Genomic DNA, 24,742 nt, shown 5'->3' on the forward strand with positions numbered 1-24,742 from the left:
TTTAATAGTTAATTCTTTTTTGATTGCTTTATTTTCAGGAAAAAGTCACCTTGGTTTCACTGAATATTTCCATGAAATCTCAGTTTAAGTTTTACTTTATAATTATCTTTTCACATCTTTTTTTCATTGAGGAAGAGAAGCCCAGTGTTTTACCTCATTAAATATAATGTAAAACTTTAGAAGTCTTCTGAATATACTGCAATTTTTGGGAATTAATGAACTCCTTTCTCTCAAGTACTTATGAAATCCCTATAGTAATGTAGGCTTTTGTTGGGTTGATACTATTAGAGAAAATAATGGTTTCATTTTCTAGAATTAAGTTAGAAATTACAGTCTGCTCCATAAGCTCTCCCTTCACAAGCAGTTGAAATGCTGTAAACAGATTTACTTACTTCCTGGATTTGGCATTCAAAACTGATGCTGCTTCTTGATGTGCATTTTTTCATTTTTTAACTAATTAAAAGTTTTAAGTCTACCTTCTAGAGCTTTGTTCAACTGCTGAGAGAACTACTATTAAATAAAAACAAAAGAAGTCCTTCTGAATTGTATATTTCTATATTCCCAAGAGGAATTTTTTTTAAGTGCACTCAAAGTCCAAACCAGTTAACCAGTTCTCTTTTATCTTCTAACTTACTAGAATGCTCAAAACTTTCTTTTCATTATTTTCATATACTGAAATCCATGTTTAATGGACCCTCACACTTACCTCAGTTACAGTTTTCTGTTATAAGGATTCATATTCTGCAATTCAGATTCTCAGCAGGTTTTTAGCATATCAGCTAGTTTATTATTGAGTTATAACAGATCTCCCTGGAAAAATACCAGCAGTTCTCTCCTAAATTTTTTGTTTTATTGTAACATAGTCCATCATCTCATCTCCTCATGCCTCAATCTCTAATTTTCAGTGGATAAATTAATTCTCAAGCTAATATCATGGGATGAAGAGACATGTAACATTCACATAAATGTTGCTTCTCTTCAATATACTTATCCTCTCTATTTAGATTCTTTACTTGGGTATAATGCCAGAAATAGAATGATTATGTCAGAGAATTCTTACTTCTGAATGATTCACTTTTCTGAGACATGTAAACCTATGGAAGAAAGTTATAGCTGGAGTGCACTTACATCATTTTCAATCATGACTTTGAATCTGATCACTTTGTAGTCTCTCTGATCCTAAGCAGTTCACAGCTGAAGTGTTCTGTAACATACTGCACCTGGCATGACAGACTCAACAAAATCATCTGCATGTACTGTATGAAATTTGCCTTACATTTGCATAAGTGAAATTATGGATCTTTGTACTGGATGTACAAAGTAAGGACTTTTAAAACACAATCAAATCGCATTTTCCTTGAGTTCAATTATGTCTTTATCGCTGTACTGCTGTTTTTCTGTTTGCCTCACTGCTTAGCTCTTGATACTCCCCTCTTTGTATCTCCTTGCTTTGGTTTCCTTCTTTTTATTATTATTATAATTTCCTTTTTGTGTGTATGTGTGCTCTCCTTCTGTTTTACCATTTTCTACCTTCTACTTCTCTTTTTTTTATTTTTTTCTTTCTCTAAAGAAAAATAAAAGCCACACAGTTCATCAGACAGTGGACAATAAATGTTTGGGAATGTTGTAAAATCCTATCATGGGAGCAGTTACTTCCATCACATCAACGTATCAGTGCAAGAATAATTGCTACTGTCATGTTACAAATGCCTAAGAAATATAATCTGTGGGGAAAACAATACCATCAGGTTGCTATTTTTTCAACATATGAAAATTAGTAAATAGAAAACAAATCAACATTTTAAGCTGAAAATCAATTCTTCATCACCTGCAATTTACAGCCTATGAACCAGTTGGAAAGCCTCTTTGTTGACAGCCATAGTTATCCAAAAACTCCTACAATGCATAGGCTTTGAGGATTCCCTGGGTGGTTGTAATGCCTAAGGATTTTAGTATATTTTGCAGATTTCTGAGATTATATAACTTACATAGATTCTCCTAGGTTGTCCACATCTTAGGTGAGTTACTAAAGCTCTCTCTCACAGACTAATGAGCTTTCTCATGCCCTGCCAAGGCCATGGTGTTCGTAAGAAACCACCTGTAGACAGCATGACGACAAAACACAAGAAGAAGTCCTGGAAGTTCTGGAACTTCTCCAAGGGACAGTTCTGACGACCCCTATGGGTGGGGCACACAGGGAAATGCAGATCATGGTTGGTTATCGATATCTCATATGTAAATTGCTGGAGAAGTTATAAAAGCCGTGACATCCCTGGTCACAGGGGTGCAAGTCTGTGTGCGTGTCTGTGTGTGTGTCTGTGTGCGTGTCTGTGTGCGTGTCCGTGTGCGTCTGTGTGCGTGTCTGTGTGTGTGTCTGTGTGCGTGTCTGTGTGTGTGTCTGTGTGTGTGTCTGTGTGCGTCTGTGTGTGTGTCTGTGTGCGTCTGTGTGTGTGTCTGTGTGTGTGTCTGTGTGCATCTGTGTGTGTGTCTGTGTGCATCTGTGTGCGTGTCTGTGTGCGTCTGTGTGTGCGTCTGTGTGTGTGTCTGTGTGCGTGTCTGTGTGTGTCTGTGTGCGTGTCTGTGTGCGTCTGTGTGTGTGCCTGTGTGCGTGTCTGTGTGTGTGTCTGCGTGCGTCTGTGTGCGTGCCTGTGTGTGTGTCTGTGTGCGTGCCTGTGTGTGTGTCCATGTGCATGTCTGTGTGCATGTTTGTGCGTGGGTCTGTGTGCGTGTCTGTGTGCGTGTCTGTGGTCATGTCTGTGGTCATGTCTGTGTGCGTGTCCGTGTGCATGTCTGTATGCATGTCTGTATGCATGTGTCTCAGACCTTCTGGTGTGCACCTTGAAATCTTTCAATAAAGGTATAATATCTATCTTTCTCCATTAATATTGTTTCTGAGTGTCTATTTCCACAGGAATTTAGGCATCAGGCAACAGTTGATTGCCTCTATTGTGCCATGTGATTGAATTTTAGTAGTTAAAAATAGCAATATGAAACTGAAAAATCTCCTGACATGCCCAGACATCTGAGAGAACAAGAAAACAGAAGTTCAGTGTTCAAAAGTGTTCAAAAGTGCCTAAGGTTTGTTGCTATACATACGCCATGTTTTCTGAATTGACTGCCTATTCCCTTATCCACAACTAAAAGTCAAACATTCCTGGGCTTAATCCTCCTGGAGAACTCAAATTTGTAGTTATATTCTCAGCTCAGAATCTAGTTTTTAAAAATGCGGCAAACAGTGCTGGCAGAGAGCTTTTAAACAATAGACCTCTTCTAAAAGAAGTTACTCAGGCAAGCAAAACCTGACTACCTGGCAGATTAGCAGCAAGGAGGAGTATTTCAACTCTGGTACAAGTTATTGTTTCTTAATACAGTGAATGTCCTTCTTTATTCATTGATTTTCCGCCTGAAACAAACACAGGCTAAGGAAAAGAATCCAAGCATTTATGAGCTATCCCTGGTTGGCTCTGTGTGTGTAAAAATCATAGAATAGCATGGTTTGGGTTGGAAAGGACCTTAAAGACCATCTAGTTCCAACAACCCCACCATGGACAGGAACACCTGCACTAGACAAGGTTGCTCAAAGCCCTATCCAACCTGACCTTGAACACTTTCAAGGATGGGACATCCACAATTTATTCCAGTGCGTCACAGTAAATAATTTCTTCCTAGTATCTAATCTAAACCTTCTCTCTTTCAGCTTGAAGCATTTTTCCCTTGCCCTGTCACTACAGTTCCTGACAAAGAGTCCCTCTCTGTCTTCTCTGTAGGGCCCCTTCAGATATTGGAAGGCTGCTACGACATGTCCATGCAACCTTCTCTTCTCTAGGCTGAGCAGTCACGACTTTCTGAGCCTGTCTTCATAACAGAGATACTCCAGTCCCCTTATCAACTTTGTGGCCATTCTCTGGACTTGTTCCAACAGTTCCATGTCCTTCTTATGTTGGAGGAACCAGAATTGTACCCAGTATTTCAGATTGGGTCTCATGAGAACAGAGCAGAGGGGCAGAATCATCTCCCTCAACCTTCTGGCCACCCTGCTTTTAATGCAGCCCAGGATATGGCTTTCAGGGTTGTAAGTGGGCAGTGTTGGCTCATAATTGAGTTTTTCATCAGCTGTTACGCCAAAATCCTTGGGTTGGACAAGATGATGTCCAAAGGTCCCTCTCAACCTAAACCATACTAATAATCTGTGATCCTCTGAGGCCGAGGTATAACTACAAGTCAGATCTCCCTTTCTCAAGGCAAATGCCCCAAACCCCAGGCTATTGTGAAAAAGTGTGCAGTATAAAACAATAGGTATCTTATAAACATAACTTTTTTTCAATTTCCAGAGAAAAACAGTCACCATTACTAGTTAAAATGCATAAATTACTAAATATATTCACTCTTAAATCACAGTAAAGACTATTATTACAATTCATCTAAAATGTAAAAGTTTGGTAGTATACTTTTCCACTGGTACCAAAACCCTCTATATCAATGACTCAAAGAATTCTGTATTACTTTAGAATCTTTATATTTACCCACGCACTGGAATATTCATATTCCTTGCAGCTTTAGCAACTTCTTCAAACTTTTCTATGCTTTCTTCAATTGAACAATTAATATTCATTTTGCTAAAAGATTCAGATGCTGCACCAAATACTGAGATTTCTGTAGCTCCTGCTGCAATCTAAAAAATATAAATAAAACAGAATCATAACACTATATTAAGATACTATATTAAGCATTTAATTCTGTACAACAATCCTGAATTTTGAAGAACATTAAGTACATCATCCATATCTAAATTGTAAGTTTAATTCAAATTTTTTTAAGCTACTGCATACAGACAGATTGAATCAAATTATGAGTTCATTCAGTATGGCTATTTCCTTCCTCTTCTTAGCAATTAGGTAAACACGTTTTTAAAGTGATAAATGATAAAGGCATTAAAATGTTGCAAATCACATGAAACAACTATAAAAATAATAATTATTGATACTTAAGATCATATAACATATGATCCCCTGTACAATGTCTGTTCCTCCTAAATGCCAGGAAGTCATCCTTGTGCTTGGAAAAGCTCTCTATGCTCATGTGCCTTGAGCAGCAACAACAACCAACAGGGATTTCCTTGTTGGAGGCAGCTCTAGGATCAAAGGCCCCATTGGTCTTGGTGTCATAGTTGATATGGATAATATGGAAAATGTGTATGTGAGAGTCTGCTGAGAGAAGTCTCAGAGCAAACACAGTCTAGAAAAGGTGTAAATGTGGTGACTTCACTGAAAGGACAACTAGCGTGAGCATGTACTCAGTACCTCAGTACTCAGTAAATCCACTAACATGAGGCAAATTAGAAGGCTGAAAGACAAATGATAGAAGAAGAAAATATTTAAGCTTAGGAGAATTATTAAGTCTCATTCACCAGCGAGAATAATACTCTTGTTCTATGAAAAGGTATGGAGCTTTTCCCTTTACTCTGCTTCTGCAGGATAATGTGTAGGCTCCAGCAACCCTCAAAGGAGAAATATTCTTTCAAACAGGGGGGAAAAATATTGAATGCAGGAATCACCTACAACTATTTTTTCATTGTTTTCCTTTCATATGACTCAATACAATATAGAGATATAGCACAACTAATTCAACTCATACATGCTGCCATTGATACAAAGTTGTGCACTGTGATCTGACTATTGATAGCTAAGTCAACAATGCACAGGATTCTGCTTTAACAGGGATTTCATATGCAGTACAGAAACTGAATTATAAACTACACCACAAATATCCATCAAGCAGTACCCTTTCCAAATACAGCTTGTCCTACGAGAAGCACAAAGTGTTAAAAACTTTCAGAAAACAAAAATGTGCAAAGATTCCACTGTCAATATATATGTTTTAAGACTGAACTCCTCTGCTTTCACACTTCCAGACACTCTGGGTACATAATTTTAAGTATTTATTTTGTATGAACTGAAACAACTCAAACTTTCAAACCCTACTAAGATGAAATGCAGAATTGCTATAAGGCACTTTCACTTAAATGAGTCTTTCCTCATTCTTCTTCAGTTCCAATAAGATACTCTTCTGAAACTTTTCAAAGATCAGCAAGTCAAAGAAGAAGGAATTGTCTTTATATACAAGTATCATTTAAAGGAACTTAAAAAGACTGATCAATACCTCCATTAAAATATAAATACATAGAACTTAACACCACTCTGTAAATTTGCCCATTTTTCATAATCAAAACTGAGAGTTTTCAATTAAAAAACTATAGTTTATTTCTAACATTAAATATCTAGTTTATGGTATGGAACTGAATGATAAAAGAGGTAAACATGGATATCTTCTATGAAGGTACTTACAGCAGAATGAAAACCTTGAAGATTAGGTGTGAGAACAGGATACTGGACTCCAGGATGCCGCTCAATGCCCCTCATTACTTCTTTGTGATCCGCCATCTAAAATATATTAATAATTTGTATTGATCAGCAGTAATTTTCTGATTTTATATTGCTCAAGAGAAATTGGCTTAGACTACCGTTTTGCCTTTATTACTTTTACAGTTCATACAAAAAGTCTAACAACAAAGGCGTTAAATTGATGTTGTACAAATACTCTTTTTTAATGTCTTAACTTTTGATATCTGAGTCACAGTCTTTTCTATGATTTCTCTTTGTGTGTATCTGTAAAAATATAATTTGCACCATAAAATGACACACTTGTGTCATGCTGTTCATCAACTCTTACAGCAACTTTAACCTGACCTCACTGAACTAACAGGTTGAATTAACAGAATACCTGTCATTTAAAGAACATCCAGGTCTGGAAAACTTCAGCACTCTGATAAATGCAACTTCACAATGTAAAGCAGAACTGAATTTGAATTACTCAACACTGTAATGAGCATAATTGAAAAGACTAAACATATGTCTATCCTTTAAAAATATAGTAAAACCCAATTGTCTGCATAGTGTAACATTTTAATATATAGAAATTTCTTTCTAAAGAAGAAAATACTTTGCTATAGCAAAGGTCAGAGCATAACTTTATTCAACCACTTTTTTCCTTAGTCTCCCCTCATAAAACAAACTGCCTTTTTAAGACATTCTTACATTTTCTCACTCACACTCAAGTTTAAACATACTCCATGTACTAATCAAGAAGATGAATGAAAGACTTATTCATGTAATACAATGCAGATTATTTAGACAAGCACATTTTCTTAAAAGAAGTGGATGGAAAATGAATATTTTTTCAATGGTGTGCATTCCTGAAACCAACGAAGTTAATAAAACATATCCCTCTTATTTCATGTCTTAAAGATTTTGGATTTTTAAAAATGAAGAGTGTATTTTAAATGCTTTTCAAATCAGCTCTCATAAAATCATGTCTCTCAAGAAAACAATATTATATTGAATTTCTGATTCTTTCCACACTGGTGAAAAGTCATTTGAGAAGTACCATATGAAAAGATGTATGAACTACGAATCTTTTGTTACTTCTTACTTTCAGCAGATACCTTATTGATAGCTACGTAGTACCACAATGCTAAATACATTATATTAAATTACACCACATTATTATCTGAGAATACTACTGGCAAACTGAAATCTTCCTGTCACTGGCTTCCTCCTCTGAAAATGAATGGATTAAAAAGATGTATGTGTGCATGTATGCCTTCTCAAATGTAAGCCCAACATGCACCTATAAGGAAATGGATATATGGTAGGAAAAGTGTATTAGAGCCAGACACAACTCATTTCTCATTAGGAAACAAGGAACAGCACAAAGTAACTTTTTGTAATTGCTTCTACTTAAATCAGTCTGATAACCTCACAAAAAAACTTTTGTTAAAACTTTAGTTTTTTAAGAACAATTTTTCTTTAGTTTAATAGGAATAGTATCTACATTTCTCAGGACAAGGAAGAACGTTTGAAACCAAATGATTAATTAAATGTCAAATGCTGGAACTAAATCCACTTCACAATTATAGCATGACTTAAAATACACTAGAAAACCAAAATGACACTTTTTCAACCAGTATAAACCTGCCAGATCCAAATCATATTATACATATTAAATTTGTCCCACTACTATTTTTTCTGTAAGTAAAATACCATCTTTACATATATTGCATAGAAGAGTTTAAATTGTAATAAAATATTTCTTTTCCAAATTTCTTTAAAAATAAGCTTCCTAATGGTAGGTATTTATAATTTTTGGCTGTTTAGGTTTTAGGTGTGGGATCCTGTTTTACATGGCACCTTGCTACTGTGGAACTTTTCTACCTTTTTTCAGTAAAAAGATCTCTGCCAAAAACAACAGTGGATTGGAAACCATAAAAAAGCTTTAAAATACTAAAAAAAGAAGTAAGTGAATGAGTGATCTAAACCTAACCGTGAATTCTATTCCCATGACCTATGAAAAGAAAAAAGGAGTAAAGAAAAGACAAAGTCAAGACTGTACTCTCTATCAGTGCAATACAATCTTATCTTTTAAATAAAAAAAACATTTTAAACACAAATTAAGTCATTAAAACAAAGTATCCAGACATGAATTTAAGATAAGAGGAGATTGTTAATTTTTTTTCCCAAAAGTGCAAAAGTGATAAACCTGTGCTAAATTTGATACTCCTAAAGGCTGACAGGAAAAGGAAATAATTAAACAAAAAAGGAAAAAATACACCCTTGCTTTAAACTTTTTCTTCTAATGTTAAAAACCTACATTATTCTCTGTTGTAGTAACTGCCAAAGTTGGATGGCATTTGAAAAAACTTTAACGTAATCTCTTTTAATAGACACAGTATAATTGCCCCTGCATTGACGCTACAGAAATTCTGCATTGCAACTCTTCTCTTCCTCTTTCCTATTATCCTTCCTCTAGACTCTTCCCTGGTGATCCTGAGAACACTGAAATAAATAAAAGGAGTCCCTCAGAGTGCTGTACAGTTTGCTCTGCTAACTCATGAATAAGCGTGTTTTTCTCAGAGAAAAGCTTGGAATACAGTCCAGGTCCTGGATGTACTCTCAGTTTAAAACATAAAACTTTATACATTTTGACAGATGCACAATAAACATTGTTAAAAATGAAAGTATTTTCTTCAATTAATTAATTTCATATTTTAATTTGTAAATAACTTGTGTGATCCTTACTAAAGCACTCAAATGCTTCTGTGCAAACAACTGTGGAATTTCATGAAAAATAGTTTATATATACAAATATTGACTTATTTCTTTACTTGAAGGGAAAAATTAATTGGCATAAACAGGAGCTACATAGTGTATTTCAGGACTAAGCCTGAATTTGCAGTGTTAAATTTTATATGAAAATCTGGCACTCCTAATGCCAATGCAGTTTTGCTGTTGATTTCAGAAAGGCTGGCTGTACCAAACATAAAAATTTGGGGCAAAGAATGAGTGTATTATTGTGATTCACTAGAACTCAGTGTGGCCACTGACAGAGTGCTAGAACTGCAAAATAAGCAACATACTTAACTACTGCTACATATGTTAAAGTCTCAAATTTCGATCTTTCAAACAGATTTCCAAATGTGGAAAATTACATTTCATTTAGGGAAAAAGAAAATAAGGTGTGCTACTTTTCTCTTTTACATCAATGATTACTAGTTTTAGAAGAGTAGAAAAGTAGGAACAACGTTATATTAATGATGTGTTACCATCCTAAATATTTAGTTACAACTGAATATTACATAAATAAATGAAATGGCATTTAAAGTGAAACAGTTTTGAACAGAGATGATTTTACGTACCTGAGGCACCCATTTGGATGAAACAAAACTGGTCGCTTCTACTACAGGCAGGCCAGTTTTGGAAAGTCGGTTGATTAACTCAATTTTGATATCAGTTGGGACTATCACCTATAAACACAGAAATACTCAATTTAGTACAGTATTTCATATGGTAAGAAACTTCTGTAAGTTAAACATTCGCTTACATAATCAACTTTTTTTTTTTAATGAACTCCACTCTCACATTTGACCATAACACTACTGTTTCCTGACAGTAGGAAGCTTCCACATAAGGAAGGCACTAGGCACTATACGTGGTCCTACTCCATTTTCTGTCCCTCACAAAAGGGAGTACTTCTGTGTAACTGCTATACATCTGTCCTCTAAAAAAGTCATTTTTCAACCTGAGAGAAATGAGAGGAAAAACCTCCACATCTGAGGCAGAGTAATTCTATTCTGTTAATACTACTAATGTGTTTGATATCAGTAACAAGGATGTACGTGAGCTTATCCTCCTGTTTGTGGAAATAGATGACTGTTTTAACACACATACCCTACGGTCTCTCTAAATCTTTTTCCATGCTTCGCTACCACCCTTCAGGCAAACAATAGTATCAAAAGAGTAATATTTTTCCCCATATTGATTTAGCAGGAAGCATAATAAAATCTATTTTACTCTTCTATATTAGCACTTGGAGCACAAACATGTCACAAAGATAGCGAGTGTTTCATGGTGTTTACCAACTACGTCATGACAGAATGTTATTGACTAATGAGAAAAATTCCAGAAAAAGAAATGGCTGTTAAGCAACAAAAGGCTAGTTAGTCAAGTACAGAAAGAAATTATATTATTTAAAAGCTGGATAAATAGGAATAGACTTTTATTCTAATACAGAAAACATTTATCAACATGAAAAGACATAGATATTTAACAGTAAAATTTAATTAGCAGGATGCACAAGTTCTACACAATCAAAATAATGCTAACATCTATGTCAAAGAACTCAAAAAAAAAAAGAGAAAAACTACCTTTTCATTTTGTAATCCATCCCTTGGCCCAACTTCTACAATCTTTATGTACTCAGGCACTCCAGATGCTTCCTGAAATAAAAATCAATACTGAAATACAAAACAACGAAGGTCATCAAGATCAAAGGTACAGCTTGTAGTTGTCCTCTCATATGATTCTGGGTAAAAAGCCATATTGTCAACATGAAGTTTGCTCAGGGCATTTAAAGATTTGTGAGAACATGTTCCACACCTTGGCTTAGGGAATAGAAGTTAAAAGCAGAAGTTAGCCATGTGAATGTTCCACTGCTCCTCTGAGGCCACAAATGTTTATTATAAAAATGTATATAGAACCATAAATGAACATTATGTCTTACAGTGAAAAATATTCCCATTTCAAAAATTTTCACAATGAACAATCCAGTGCTCCAAACTTGTAACTGAATGTTCACAGTTTCATGGAACAGCTACTTTTCTGCAAATGTTGCAAGACCAGGCTATAAATCTGAAAAGAACATAGCAATCAAGAAATGTTGAAAAGTTACTAATGAAAGATGACAGTTACTCGTCTGACTGAAGTTTTTAAAAAAGGATTTAAAGGAGAACAAGGAAGGCCTCTGGTAGATAAGAAGAATTTTCCAGCTCTGGAAAGGCAGGAAGCTGCCAGGGACAGGAGGGAAGGAAGGCAGCAGTAAGGTCAAAGGGCTAAGGGGAGCATAGGGAGCTGGAGGGGAAGGAAGGAGAAATCAGAGTAGAAAAGCAGGTGAAGGGAAATGAAACTTTTTTATTATTTAGCTGCTCTGTTATTGAATCAAATTGACAGGTGTGGCAGTTAATGTAAACTGGGCCTTTAAGTCCTGAAACAGTTCAGAGCTATTGGTTGGATTCACCCCCAAACACTGCGTGTCTTTAAAAACACATCGCACGGCCAACCCGGGACATGTTGCCCATGCTCAGAGGAGAGGACAGGAGAGGCACAGGCAGCCCTGCCAGGAACTCTTGAGATACCCTGTTTTCTGTATGGTGTTGAATACAGAAGCTAAACCAGTTCTCCATTCCAGAGTTGAGAGCCTGAGCTGGGATTAACACGGGCTACACGTGGGATGGCTGCTCCACTGCACTCACCACCTCTCCCAGGAGTTTAACACCACTGGAAGGACGATACTGACAGCACAGGGGGACAGCTCATGCCTATGGAGTCATAGCTTCCCCAAACCAAAGCCACTCCATAAACACAGACACTAATCTCACACCATCCACAACCAAAGGAAAAGCCCATATTTCATCCTCCCGCCCCCCTCACCCCAGCTAGTATTATCAGGGTTGTTTCAACCAAACAGTGGCTAATTTCTCCTCACAGTAACAGAAAATGAGCATTCCTGTGAGAACCTTTGGTTTCTCCCTACACTGTTGGTGCCCGTGGGCAGTTCTCTGCAGGGCTCACCAAAATACAATAAACATATTTCAGAACATTTACTGTCTATTTATCTGAGCCCAGTAAAAAGAATGGGAAACAGCTGTATAGTATCTATTTGATCACACGGAACATCTGGTAAATTGAAACTCTGTCAGGCCGTGCTAAGCCCACACTCGCTGACAGTATAAACCTACTTAAATGTGAAGGTAAAACCTTCACATCTGCTGCATATTGTTTCTCTTAAGTTATTTTCATAAATATGGCACTGCTTCAGCACTACGGGCATAAATCTGGGTTATTTCATGATTATCAGATCCTTCTTGTTGCAAGACAAATGCCACAGCTGTGCTATGAGTAAAGCTGTGACTGGAAAACAAAAAGGGAGCTAAAATACATTATGTGAACCAAAGCTTAATTTAGAGCATGAAAAATGTCCATAAAACTTTAATGGCAAAAATGTTCAAATTCTAGGCCAAATGTTGTAAATCCTACTCTGTCCCTACTGTGGCAAAACTTTTGTTGAAATCAAAGAGCTGTACCTGTCTTTACAGAACAGTTCATGCAGCTACAGCGCATGCAGTAACCATTCACACAGCTGGTCAGGTGATACCTGCAGACCGTGAATTTCAAAGGGGACAGAAATTGGAAGGGACATTGCAGAAAGGCATTCAAGTATTGGTTTCTATCCTCCACCTGTGATATTACAGACATACAATCTCTTTGAGGCATAGTCCAGGCCTCTCAGCCTCTGATTTTGTCTACAGCCTTCCTGTTCACTAGTCAGCCCCAACACGGATTCACTGTTCTTGAATGCAAAACTGAGGACAATGCACGGGATCACTCCCACAAGGGCCACACAGTGGAAACTCAAGGCAGTACTAAAGATAAATCCTTACACTCTTGAAGCCGATGAACTAACAGCTTAAACTTCTTGGGTCTGAGATCAGAAGAGTCTTACTTTGCATTGTATTTCATCTACTTTTATACACAGTACATTGACTGCTCCGGTCTTCAAAGCCACTTGTTTCTCCTCTGTAGCACTCAGTGTCCTACTGAAAATGTCTCCTGTGTTTCCGTCATCAGCAGATCTTACGACATTAGTATTTTCTAGTGAAAACACCTGGACTAACTTCATTACCTTATTCTAACACAAGCATATCTTGTCTCAAAAAAAATGGGTTAGTTCTATAAAAGAATGATGTTCTAAAAAGCATAGAGGAACTGCACCAAAAATGACTTGTCGGTCTAATAAATTTGCTTTCATCATTATCATTTATCTCCTCCTCACCCAGTTTCACAAATTCTGTTCTAATAATCCTGCTCCCCAGCATAATAATCTCCCTTGTGCTGCCTTGCTGAAGCTCAAGATAAGCAAGTCAAAGAGACATAGAATACTTATGCTCAGGGCCTTGTGTACTATTAATAATTTTTACAGTCCGTAGCCACTGGGTAAAACTCAGAAACAAATTGGAAACTATAGGAGTGTATGTACCATCTTCCACTAAAATGACTCTTAACATTTTTCAATTCTGTGGCCCAATTTGAATCAGAGGAGTAAAGGAACACCTCTTCACCTGAATCTCACTTGTCCTGTGAATGAATGCTTGGTAACCCGCTGTTGGGACATTCTCCCAAGACAGAAACATGTACTTGGTGATGCTGCTGGGAAGAAAAAGGAAACTACTTTCTGGGAAGTTTTCTGATTATTGTGTCACACTTGCAGAGTATTTGTACATCACTTAAATCACATCTGAAGAAATCACCCAAGCCACCAGGCATTAGACCTTAACCAGGACTTGGGCTTCATGAACTGAGGGACTGACTTTCCCAAACTCTAACTGGAGCATTTCAAATGTGCACCACGCCCTTGGGTAAAAGGAAGGATTTTCAGAACCAACAATAAGACAAACTTGAAGAATTTCAACACCTTCAAGTATGGCATTAAATGGCCTACAGATAATAAACAGAAAATATAAATAAACAAAAAAGTGAAAAACAGTTTTTATATTTTAAGAGAACCAAAAAAGGTGAACTTTGCAGAAATACTTACATTAAACATTAAACATTTTGTTTCATAAAAATATTCTCTAAATTGAATTATTTGAAGTATTTTTATGTAACCAAATATAAAAAGTAGCTATGGAAAATACTTCAAGGTGACTGCTTATTGAACACTGTCTCTGTTAAAAAGTAATGACTACCAAAGTATCATGTTTTAAATATCAAAAAGGAAATAGTTGACATAAAAGACTAAGAGCCTGGAAAATTTGTTTTTCCATGTATCAAGCCTTGCCAAGAGAGAACAAAAAGCATGTAAAACCACAAAATAATTGCCTCCCTCAAAACAGAATGCAGCCAAAGAGTATTTAAAAAAAAAAAAAAAACAGAAAAAGGAAAACCAAACCATTCAGCCTCAAACATTGAATGCCAAATTTCTGTATGGAAACATTCTCCTTCAACTATAAATAGCTGAAAATTCAAGTTTATTATAGAAAATCCTAGAAACCCTTAATTAGAGCAGTATAATCTACTTAATATAACCATAAATGTAATCAAATTAAATAAACACACTTTTTTAAGCTCTGTCACTGCTTCACTACTTCCAGTAAAGGTGCTGCGCTTCCGTCAGCCTTCTGGTTTTTATTGCATGAAGCTCATTCATATGGAAAAAAATAGCACTGGCAAATAACCCCCAGAGCTGCTCAAAAGTAACTGAAAGGACCCAAAATTAAGGGAGAAGAATCTGGAAGTTCAAGCCTTTTCATTCTTTCTAACCTAGCAAAGACGAAGCTCTGCTTTCCTTTTCCACAAGGTGGTGTTCTGGCATAGAGGACAACTGAACAAAGGTAGGTCCATCTTGGACAAGGAAGAATTATTCGGGAGAGCTGTTTTATCAAGGATCAGCAGAAAGTGGCATCATATGTATATCGCCAATGACATGGATAAATGCCTCAAAACCAAAAGGCTGTGAGATAAATAATATGTTGCTGGAAGAAGAACAAAGCAAACAATGGTCAATCTTCTGAATACACAGATGTCTCTAAACTTTATAAGACATAGAGAAAATAAACAGGAAGAAATTGAAATCTTAGTACATAATCAAATAATTATTAAAGTGGCATTACACAAACTTGTGTATACAGTTCACACTACTGGAAGGCAGATAAAAACCATATTAATTCCCAAATTAACTAGAGAGAAAATGGAGAAGATTCATCTCTTAGACATAAATAATATATACAGATATTCGGAAAACAGTGGGACACACCTGGTAAATATTCCCCAGTAAACTGAATATTTATCCTAGAACTTCTGCTGCATGATGCTGACATGACCACTGGAAGAACAGTAGCCAAGAATGGACCATGGCTAGCAAAAAACCTCATCAACCCTTGAGAATCTTCCATCAAGTAATTTTTTCTTATGAAATCACCACATATGCTTGACCTGAATGTTAACACAGACAGACCACAAACAAAGCAGTTGCAAGTACTTTAGACAACAGGACCAGAGTATAAAATTCCATTGACATACTAGATGCATTTCAATAAAAGCAATATATAAGACAACACGTCAGACTATCCATACTGTATCTGATGTTGACTAATCAAAAGAATGTTTGCATGTCATTCTTTACAAATCCTATCATAATTATTTCTCTATTTTAATAATTTTGACCCCCCCAGAAACAGATTTTTGTAAAATTGAGGACAGAATGTACCTGGCTAATTGGCTCTATATAAAGGACTGGGAAATTAATAAACTGAACACAAGTAAATAACACCATGCTCTCAAGAAAAAAAAAGAAAATTATAAAGTGAAATGGCAAACGTGATCCTAAGCTATAAACTGGGATGCTATAGATAAAACAGTAGCCTGGCACTTAATGAGTGTAAGGACTGTGTCTAGTTTTGGACTTCCTACTTCAAAAAATAATTCAATCAACTTGAGATTGTCCATGAAGGGCAAAATATTAAATGCAAGTAATCATTACAGAATAAAATTCATTAAATACAGAGTTAACTTATCTGGAATAAACTAAATAATTGTTGAGGTCAGTTGATCTCTGGATATCATCTAGTTCAACCACCAATGCTCAGAGCAGGGTCAACCAAAGCAGGTTGTGCAGAACCATGTTCAGCTGGGTCATGAGTATCTCCAAGATGGAGATTCATGGGCAACTTGTTCCAGTGTTGACAACCTTACAGAAAAAGACTTTTCTGATCTTTAAGTGGAATTTATTGTACTTCAGATTATGTTCATTGCAGTCAACCTGTTAGTGGCTTTGTCTTCTTTATTCACCCTACCAGGTATTTTTTACATATTGGTAAAAACCCCCTGAGCCTTCTTTTCTCCATTCTAAACACTCTCAGCTCTCCAAATGTCTTTTCATATGACAGATGCTTCAATCCATTCACCATCTTCATGGGATGCCCTTTGCTGGATCTGATCCAGTATGTTTATGTCTCTCTTATACTGGGGATTAAATCTATAGATATTACTTCAGTCCACCTTTTAAAATTTAATTTTTGCTTACAGCTTTTATTAGAGGACTTGTGTGAGCTCATGAATGAGTAGTGATGTACATATATTGGGCGATTATCTGAACTGACTGAGAATTCACTGTAGGGATTTCTGCACTAAAGTAACAGCCCAGACATTTCTACTGTTATTTCCATTAATCATTGAATTCTAACATAATCTGCTAGCACACTTCTTAAATTGTTGCAGGGTTGTTTACAATAAAAGTTATTCACATGCAAACAAAGGAAATATGATTTTAAACACAAGGGAATTCAACTAAACTATAAACGCTTATGCTGCTGGAGTGGCCAGTTGTTTGAGCTAACCCTGTTTACAAAGATGATTTTAATGGTAAAGGTCATAAAGCACTAACATATAATAGTAAAATGATATAATAATATTATATAATAATAACAACTAGTAAATAATAAGAAAAAACTCATTTAGAAAACTGAAATTAAGATTTTGAAAAAAAAATTCTGTCAAGTGAGCAGTATTCTGATGAACAGGCAATTCAAAAGGTAACAAATTACATTAGTAAGGAATACTCCAGAGGTTTAAAAAATGTTGCTGTGTTAAGAACAACATTCTCACACTACACTAGAACATTTAAGTCACCCTCAACTACAGTACTCATGGACATAAGTTATAAAAAGGATTTTCAAAATCCTTTAGAATAGGTCTTCCAAAGCTACAGAAGACAGGCTTTGAGTGCTATTCAGCTCAAGGTTAATAAACCTCAGCTCATTTCTGTTGTCTAAACATACGTACCTGGAGACATTCTGGATGACTTCAGAGTTCTGGCCTCCAAGGGCTGCTCAGAAAGGATATGGGTCCCACTTCACCCATTTACTGTATGTCAAATTTCAAATCTATCAAGATGTCTGCATACTGTAGGACATCTTAAATATGGCATTAGACACATCTGTTTGTCAACTGAATTGCGCTTCCAAACGCTTCCCCCCCTGCAGGTGTATGAAGGCGTAATAAACATGTAACTTCCCACTGCAGTGAAGAAGCTTCATTTAACACGGCTGATGGAGATAAAGAGTAAATTAGATCATCCTACAATGCACACCTAGTGGATGATGATCCCAATTGCCAGCTTTGCTTAACTGTTGAGAGGCTGAATGCCACTCAAGAAGGAGATAGGTCTCCTGTGCATTTTACAATGTACAAGCGATGAGGATGTATAAGACCCCATAAGGGTGTCTTATATATCCTTTGTGTTTCAAATGGCAATAGGCACTTATGTTTAGGCAACTGAGTCTTGTTCTAGATCTGCAGTGGCTGTCACAGGAACTTCAGATGCTGTAGACACCTACCTATGTCTTCATTCAGACATCTGCCTCAGATCAACTATATCCAATGAGTTATCAAGAGAAATCAGAGGAACTTCTTTTGAGTTACTCCAAAAGCTCAGGGTATGACAATATTCTTTTTGTCATTCTAAAGGCAGTAACTTCACTGCTTGTAGCAGATAATTTCAATCCAAAATATATCCTCAGCAACTGATAGCTTACATGTCAACAATTTTCCACGTGTATGAAAGGCAACAAGTAGCACACAGATAATTAGGCTGCATCAGTCCAATGAAGAGGATTCTTAAGAGCATGTCTTTGGAGCAACTGGCATAGTTTCTATCCTCTCCAAACTACTCCTTAGAAGCAAATCCTAAATTCTTGTCTCCTTGTTTTCCCATGACTCCTCTGTAAACAGAGCATTAACACTCATCCAGACCTAGACCCATGGACTGACTTGCAGTTTGACCTTGGATTTCTCTCATCACTATGGACCTGCCTGACAGGTACAGGCTGGCAAGGCCAACCGTGTTTACCATCACTGGACCAAATCCTGACCATGACTCACTGACCTGCACTTCCAGCTGTCACCCTGGACCTTCCTTATCACCACAAATCTGCCAGATGACCCGGACTCTTGCTTGAACGTGGCTATCACCTCTAGGCGTACCTTTCTCACCTCGCTTAGCTACTGTGGGACTGGTGATCTGCCTGTTGCCATCCCCAGGCCACCTCCCTTACGGAGCTTCTGGCCCTCACTGCTCCCTGACAAACTGAAATTTCTTATTCCAGAGTTCATTCCAGCATCTGAACCTTGCTCCTTGACATCCAGTTCAGATACATACTCGAGCATTTCTTTACTCCAAGTCAAATATGCCAGGAGTAGAATGCAGCCTGTTTCTCCCTCTCTTAGCCCCTTTGTATAAGTTGCACCGAAAAAGAAAGTGTAGTAGTTGTTAATGGCTAGCACACTAAGCACCTTTGTTGCCAGAGGCTAGAAATATCACACACTTCAGATGAGAGCAGCAGCACTCAAAAACTACATCTGAAAGTGTTTTATCAATTAACTCCCTGATTTTGCTGCACCACCTCCTTACCCAGTGGAGGCTACAGCTATTAGAACCTGTAAGAGTAATCCCAAAGGATAATAATGTCTTATTCAAGCAACAAATAAGGGTTTGCCATGAAAAAATACACCAAAATCCAACTAATAGTGGAAGAGCTCTGTCTGATACACCAATAAAGGTGCTCATGAAAGAGTAAACTGAGGCACGATATGCAATTGTTCTAAATCCCCTGCTACACAGACAATCACTGCAGAAGTACTAAGTCTGCAAACCAATTTCACAGCACGGTACTTCCCTGGTCTTAGCAAAATGCAACAAGACATAGCAAGACAAATAAGGAACCCTGTTGTATCAGACAGAACATTTTCTTCAGATCAAACACAAAACAGCACATTTTCCAAAAGAGATACGGAGTTAGTAAGTCTAACAGAGCGAACAAGAGAAGAATTCTTCACTTCCCAGATTACTTTCCTTTATACTAGATCAGAAGAGGTCAACTCTCACATACTTTGGGTGAAACACCTGCTGAATACTGTTTTCTATGATTTGCAGTTTACCCTTTTGCATACAGTGGATGTGCTTAATGGATGTGCAACCAGAACCTGCAGGTGGCTGCAATATATAATTTGCCTAGTAAAGTGAACTCAGCTTGAACTACAAACATACAAACTGAAACCCTGGATCTGTCTGTTTTGTTTAACTGAAGGGGTAGTCATATATTTGAGTACTGTTTGGAGGTGTCCACTTTCACCTCTATTTTTTAAAAGCATAGAATAAGCTTTAATAATTTCTTAATACATTTTAAAATGTATGAGAATATGGAAGTTGTTTTCTGTTGTACTTTCCATATCACATCAAAGACTAAACTGATGTTCCTTCTTAGACTATTTCTCATTTTCCCCTTACATGAGGAAGTGCTGAGTTCAGAAGTAATGAAGAGGCTTAAAGATTCTTCATTGGGGGTTTTTTATCATGTTGTGGGTTTGGAATGCATTCTGAAACTACTAGTCTCAGTCAAATAACTTACATGGGTTATCATATTGATCTTGCAACAATATTATTCTGTATTTCTTTATTGACCATCTCAGTTTCTTCATAAACTAGCTTTTCCTCTTGATCTCTGTATTATTTGAAGAGAACACAAAATGTAACCGTATTTCTTCCAAGCCTGAAGAGCTATGCCAGGCAAGTCTTTTTCCCAGTAGCAGTATATAAACCAATGTTGTTAGCCCATATTCTTTAGCTTTAGTCCTGATTAAATCCTTGTTTTGTAATCTTTGATATATAGCTTTCAAACCCCAAAACTGTGCAAAGCACAGATACAGTGAAACGACAGCATAACTGAACTGATGGTTTTATCTCAGGTGCATAGTAATGGCCATGTTGGACAGAAAATCAATAAAAATAGTATTCCCCACTTTATGTAATAGTAAAGAGAAAAATATTAAGATCACCTCTTCAAATATAAAATTCATGAAGAAACAAACATAATTCTTACATAAAATACAAATAGTATTTAAAATAATAGCATATGTCTAACAGCATTTAAGATTTATTAATAATTTACATATTTTATTGTTATTTTTATAACTCAATTGAAGCAAACCCAGTGAAAGTATACTGGAAAATATGTATCAAAGCGATTATGATGTGAAGATAGTTACAGATCCCCAGAAGCCTTTTCCTCTAGTAAAAAAAGGTAAGAAATGTGAATACTTGAATTGTATTCATTACACATCTTAAATTGTGACCATCAAAATCATGATATTCCATGCTACATTCTAACTATGCTGCCAAGGACAACTTATATGTCAGTAAAGAGTCACACAAACATTTCTGGTGGCCATGGCTTAAAATCTACCAAATGCCAGTTCCAGTGGATCATAAAATTCCACAGGCAGATGGCAGGCTACCAAAACTGCTGTTCTGATAGCCCTTCAGAGAAGGAAATTTCAGGAACTGGGGACTGAGTGTCTAACAGAAGGAGCAGCTAATTCTAAGACTAATTGCAAATCATGTCCAATTCTCTGCCATGATGTTGGATGCTCCTAAAAAAAAGTATTCGCATTACAGGACAGACAGTCAAAAAAGGTAAAATCAATCCCAAAGACTATTCACAAACTTTGAAAACAAAGAAATGCCTTTTTTAATATTCATGTCTGTAATTTTACATAAAATCATTCATAACCTGACAGAACAAAAACAATAGACTTAATCTGTCCAATAGCAAAAACTCCTGGGTAAGTCTGAACTTTCTGAATTATCACTGACGACTTCATACCCTGTAAAACCATTTGTTGCTATTTTCAACAAAGGCAGAGTACATGGAATTGCAGAGGCTTGAATACACCAGGCAGTTACAGTTAACAGTTCACACAACCTGAAAGCTGACAGCTTGTGCTGTAGTCACAGATAATTTTTGATAACTTGCAAAATAATGATGATGGAATGCATTATCAGAGTCAGGTGGTAGCAGAGGCACAGAAAACCACAGTAAGACTTGTGTAACAATGGAATCATTAATAATAAGCAGTGCTAGAGACCTCTGTTACTAGCAACAGGCCAACACAGCCAGTCACTTCAGCAAAAATTAAAAATGTATTTTCAGGACATGGTGTATACATTACCTTTTTCTATTTCCCTAAATGCTTCCCTTGGCTAACAAGCAGCATTTCTCCATTAACCAAGTTGATTTGCAGCCAACTCACTTTCATCCATATCCCTATCTTGGTCAAAGCCTGGAAAAGCAATTATACTCTGCCATCTGGGCTGGATGAAAAGGATACAGAGAACGGAGATCAACAGCACACTGATGACACTGGAGCCAAAACCTCCCACACTTTCCTTTACTATTATTTATGGTAATAGTATTACGGCATGTATGGTGTTTTACAGGCAAGACTAAAGACAGAATTCTGTAAGGGAGAAAGAGTGGTGTTTTTCCACACACATTGAAAAAGCAGAGGCATGATCATCCTTACAAATCCAACATGTGAAATGCATTTGCCCTTTAAAATACTTTGGGATATCCATGGCGGGGGGAAAACAAATATAGTGAAAATCCAACCCATTCACCCTATCAGGGAAGTCTCTTTAAATGCCTCATTGTCAACAAAAGTGAGTTATGCACAGATCTTTAAGAATTCAAGTAAAGAGTTGAAAGTAAATCCACTATTCTCAATTACTATTGTAATCAAAGTAACACTCTGTGTCCAAAGGCAGGGCCTAAAGTATCAAGCAAATCATTCATGCAAGTACAGGTGACCCACCACTGTTTTCCACAGCTCTTTCCAAAAGACACTGATAAAAATGACAGTAGTTCAGTGGTTATTTATTTCACCACTGTTGTCAACTTCAGGAGAATTTAAAATTTCTGAAGCCCTTTACAAAAATAACACTTCCAAAGTGTTTACCATAATAATTTCCCAGTAATACTAAGGAAACTATCATATCTTGAACACTACATCATTCTTGATGTTATAAAAATGTTCCATTTTCACGGTGAAATTAGTGAAATGTAAGTACATTTAAAGAATATAATTTTATCCCCATTTAATTGAAAATTTTGCTTATATACTTTTTAAATAGATATAAAGCCTTATTTTTAAAATAATCATTTAAAATGAATTATCGCTTTCTATGAGCTCATTAAAATGTACTCATATAATAATGACACATCACAGCTTCTGCTGAATTGGTTAAATTTCCAATTTATTACATGAAATAGTAATGTATTAAGATTTTAACACATTCTAATCATGCAAACCTGAAAATAGTGGAGTGGAACAAGTAGAATAAAATGGACTAGTACTGGAGGAACTGTAACAAAGACAAAACCAAATTTGGAACATATCACTTTAGACTATTTGAGAAGATTAAAGGTTGTCATGGCAAAATGAATCATGAGATTTCCTAATTTTTATTGTTTTCATTTCTAGACCTTGCACATTTAGGAAGACTTTTTTCCAAGCCTCCATATTCTGGATTATAAAGTGCACGATCGATGAGAAAGAAATGTGTGGTGTTGTAAAATTGGTAATAAGAACAACTAAGCACAAAGTAAAAAAATATCTAATAGCACTACCATCAGCTGTACTTTCATTGTACTGTGACACACGATCTTGACAGAAGGATTGTTCCAAACTGTGATGATAGATACTATTACTTATGGACTAGATGACAATGCAGCCATACCACTCACTAAGCACAAAATGTTCTGAAATGTTCTTAATGACAGGACTCAACTGGACCTTAAAACACCTGAACTTCGGTATCTACATATTTATGTCTTACAGGTGTCCTAGCTCAGCAATGTCAGCAATGGCCAAAGGCATATCAAACAGCCAAATTGTAAGGGCACAAGTCAGATGGCTCATCACATGTATCTACTGCATTCGACACACATCCGACTTGGCCTCCAGCACTTGCACCAGAGGGCCCAAGTCCATAAATCCTGTTTGATACCTGCCAACCCCACAAGCCATCCCAGTTACCTTAGGGCATCTCACGTGGCACCAGAAAGCAGTGCTTAGGAAATTGAATCAAGTCATAAATATAAAAAAATGGCAGGGAGACAAGAGAAAATTCTCAATCACCAGTTGGTTCCTCCCTGCGTGGCCAACAGCCAGTTGGCGCAGTAGCTTAACTTTCCATCTTCCTCATCCCATTCAGGCAAAAGTGAGACACAGCGAGGCCAATGAACTTGCCTATCCTCTGTCTTCTCTTTCCCCAATAAAATCTTCATGTAAGCTGTTTTACTTTATATGAAACCAATATATAGTTCAATTCAAATTATGTTTCCAGGGCTTTAAAAATTCAGCTGTGATCAGCTGTGGATTCTGCTAAATCTTTTTTCTAATCCCAGTGTTCCACATGATGTACCTTCATCACTTACCTTGTTCCCCTATTTCTCACATACTAACACCTATATTTAATCTCATCTAACTACTTGCATTAAAAGTAAGCCCTAAAGCCACATACAGTTCCTTTCCAGATGCTGCTGTTGAATTATTTCCCTCTGGGTTTCCCCTAACATTCCATCAATGTCCTCTGGCGCTTCAGTACACACATCTCATGCATTGAAAGCCTTTAAACTTCTTTTTCCAAGAAACTCATAAACTAACACCTTTATTCCCATACAAAACAGCTAACATCTGTGAACAAAAAAACCCTACTCAAACAAAGACGAAATGTCTGCCCAGCAGAGGTTTTCTACCAGTGCACGTTTTAGCAGCTTTTGCATGTAATAAATCTGCTGAGAGTGACTCTCGTAAGAATATTTAATCCAAATAAATTCAAAGGTAATGCAACAATTGGAGTAACTTTCATTCATTTACACCAAACTGTAAAATAAATCTCCATTTAACAAGGGAATTATCTAAAAGTAGTATCAGCTACAAAAAAATTCCGACAGTAATTTCCTTCTTACGACCTTGCAGCACTTTTTTCATCTTTTGCAACATTAGAACTTTGCCCCAAATGGTGATCAAAATTCTATCAATTATAATGCCTAATCCAGTAAAAGTTTGAAATGCCACGAGTTGATTATTCCCCACTCTAATACCTTAAATTTGAAAGGCAACCCTTAAAACTGTACCTGCAGGTTCTTTTCTGAAATGTAAACCATGCATTTATCAGTTTTCTGGTTCCTTTGAATAATAAAATCTGTATCTGGTTGCAATCTCTTATTTAATGA

At 36.5% G+C, this 24,742-nt stretch overlaps 1 protein-coding gene across 3 annotated transcripts in view; it reads right to left on the bottom strand.

Annotated features, from left to right (window-relative positions):
- Positions 1-24,742, bottom strand: part of HMGCLL1 (3-hydroxy-3-methylglutaryl-CoA lyase like 1) — a 79,197-nt gene that overhangs the window by 48,658 nt on the left and 5,797 nt on the right. For 2 of the 3 annotated variants that reach the window (XM_071548490.1, XM_071548491.1), the window contains exons 2-5: positions 10,760-10,831; positions 9,752-9,859; positions 6,345-6,440; positions 4,524-4,672 (exon numbers count right to left, since the gene is read on the bottom strand). In XM_071548490.1, the coding sequence (XP_071404591.1) occupies positions 4,524-4,672; positions 6,345-6,440; positions 9,752-9,859; positions 10,760-10,831 (425 nt within the window). Of the gene's footprint in view, positions 1-4,523; positions 4,673-6,344; positions 6,441-9,751; positions 9,860-10,759; positions 10,832-15,423; positions 15,434-24,742 lie in introns of those variants that run through there. The other variant, XM_071548492.1, reaches the window with a different exon arrangement.

This window comes from Pithys albifrons, chromosome 2, assembly GCF_047495875.1.
Source record: "Pithys albifrons albifrons isolate INPA30051 chromosome 2, PitAlb_v1, whole genome shotgun sequence".
NCBI classification, from domain to species: domain Eukaryota; kingdom Metazoa; phylum Chordata; class Aves; order Passeriformes; family Thamnophilidae; genus Pithys; species Pithys albifrons.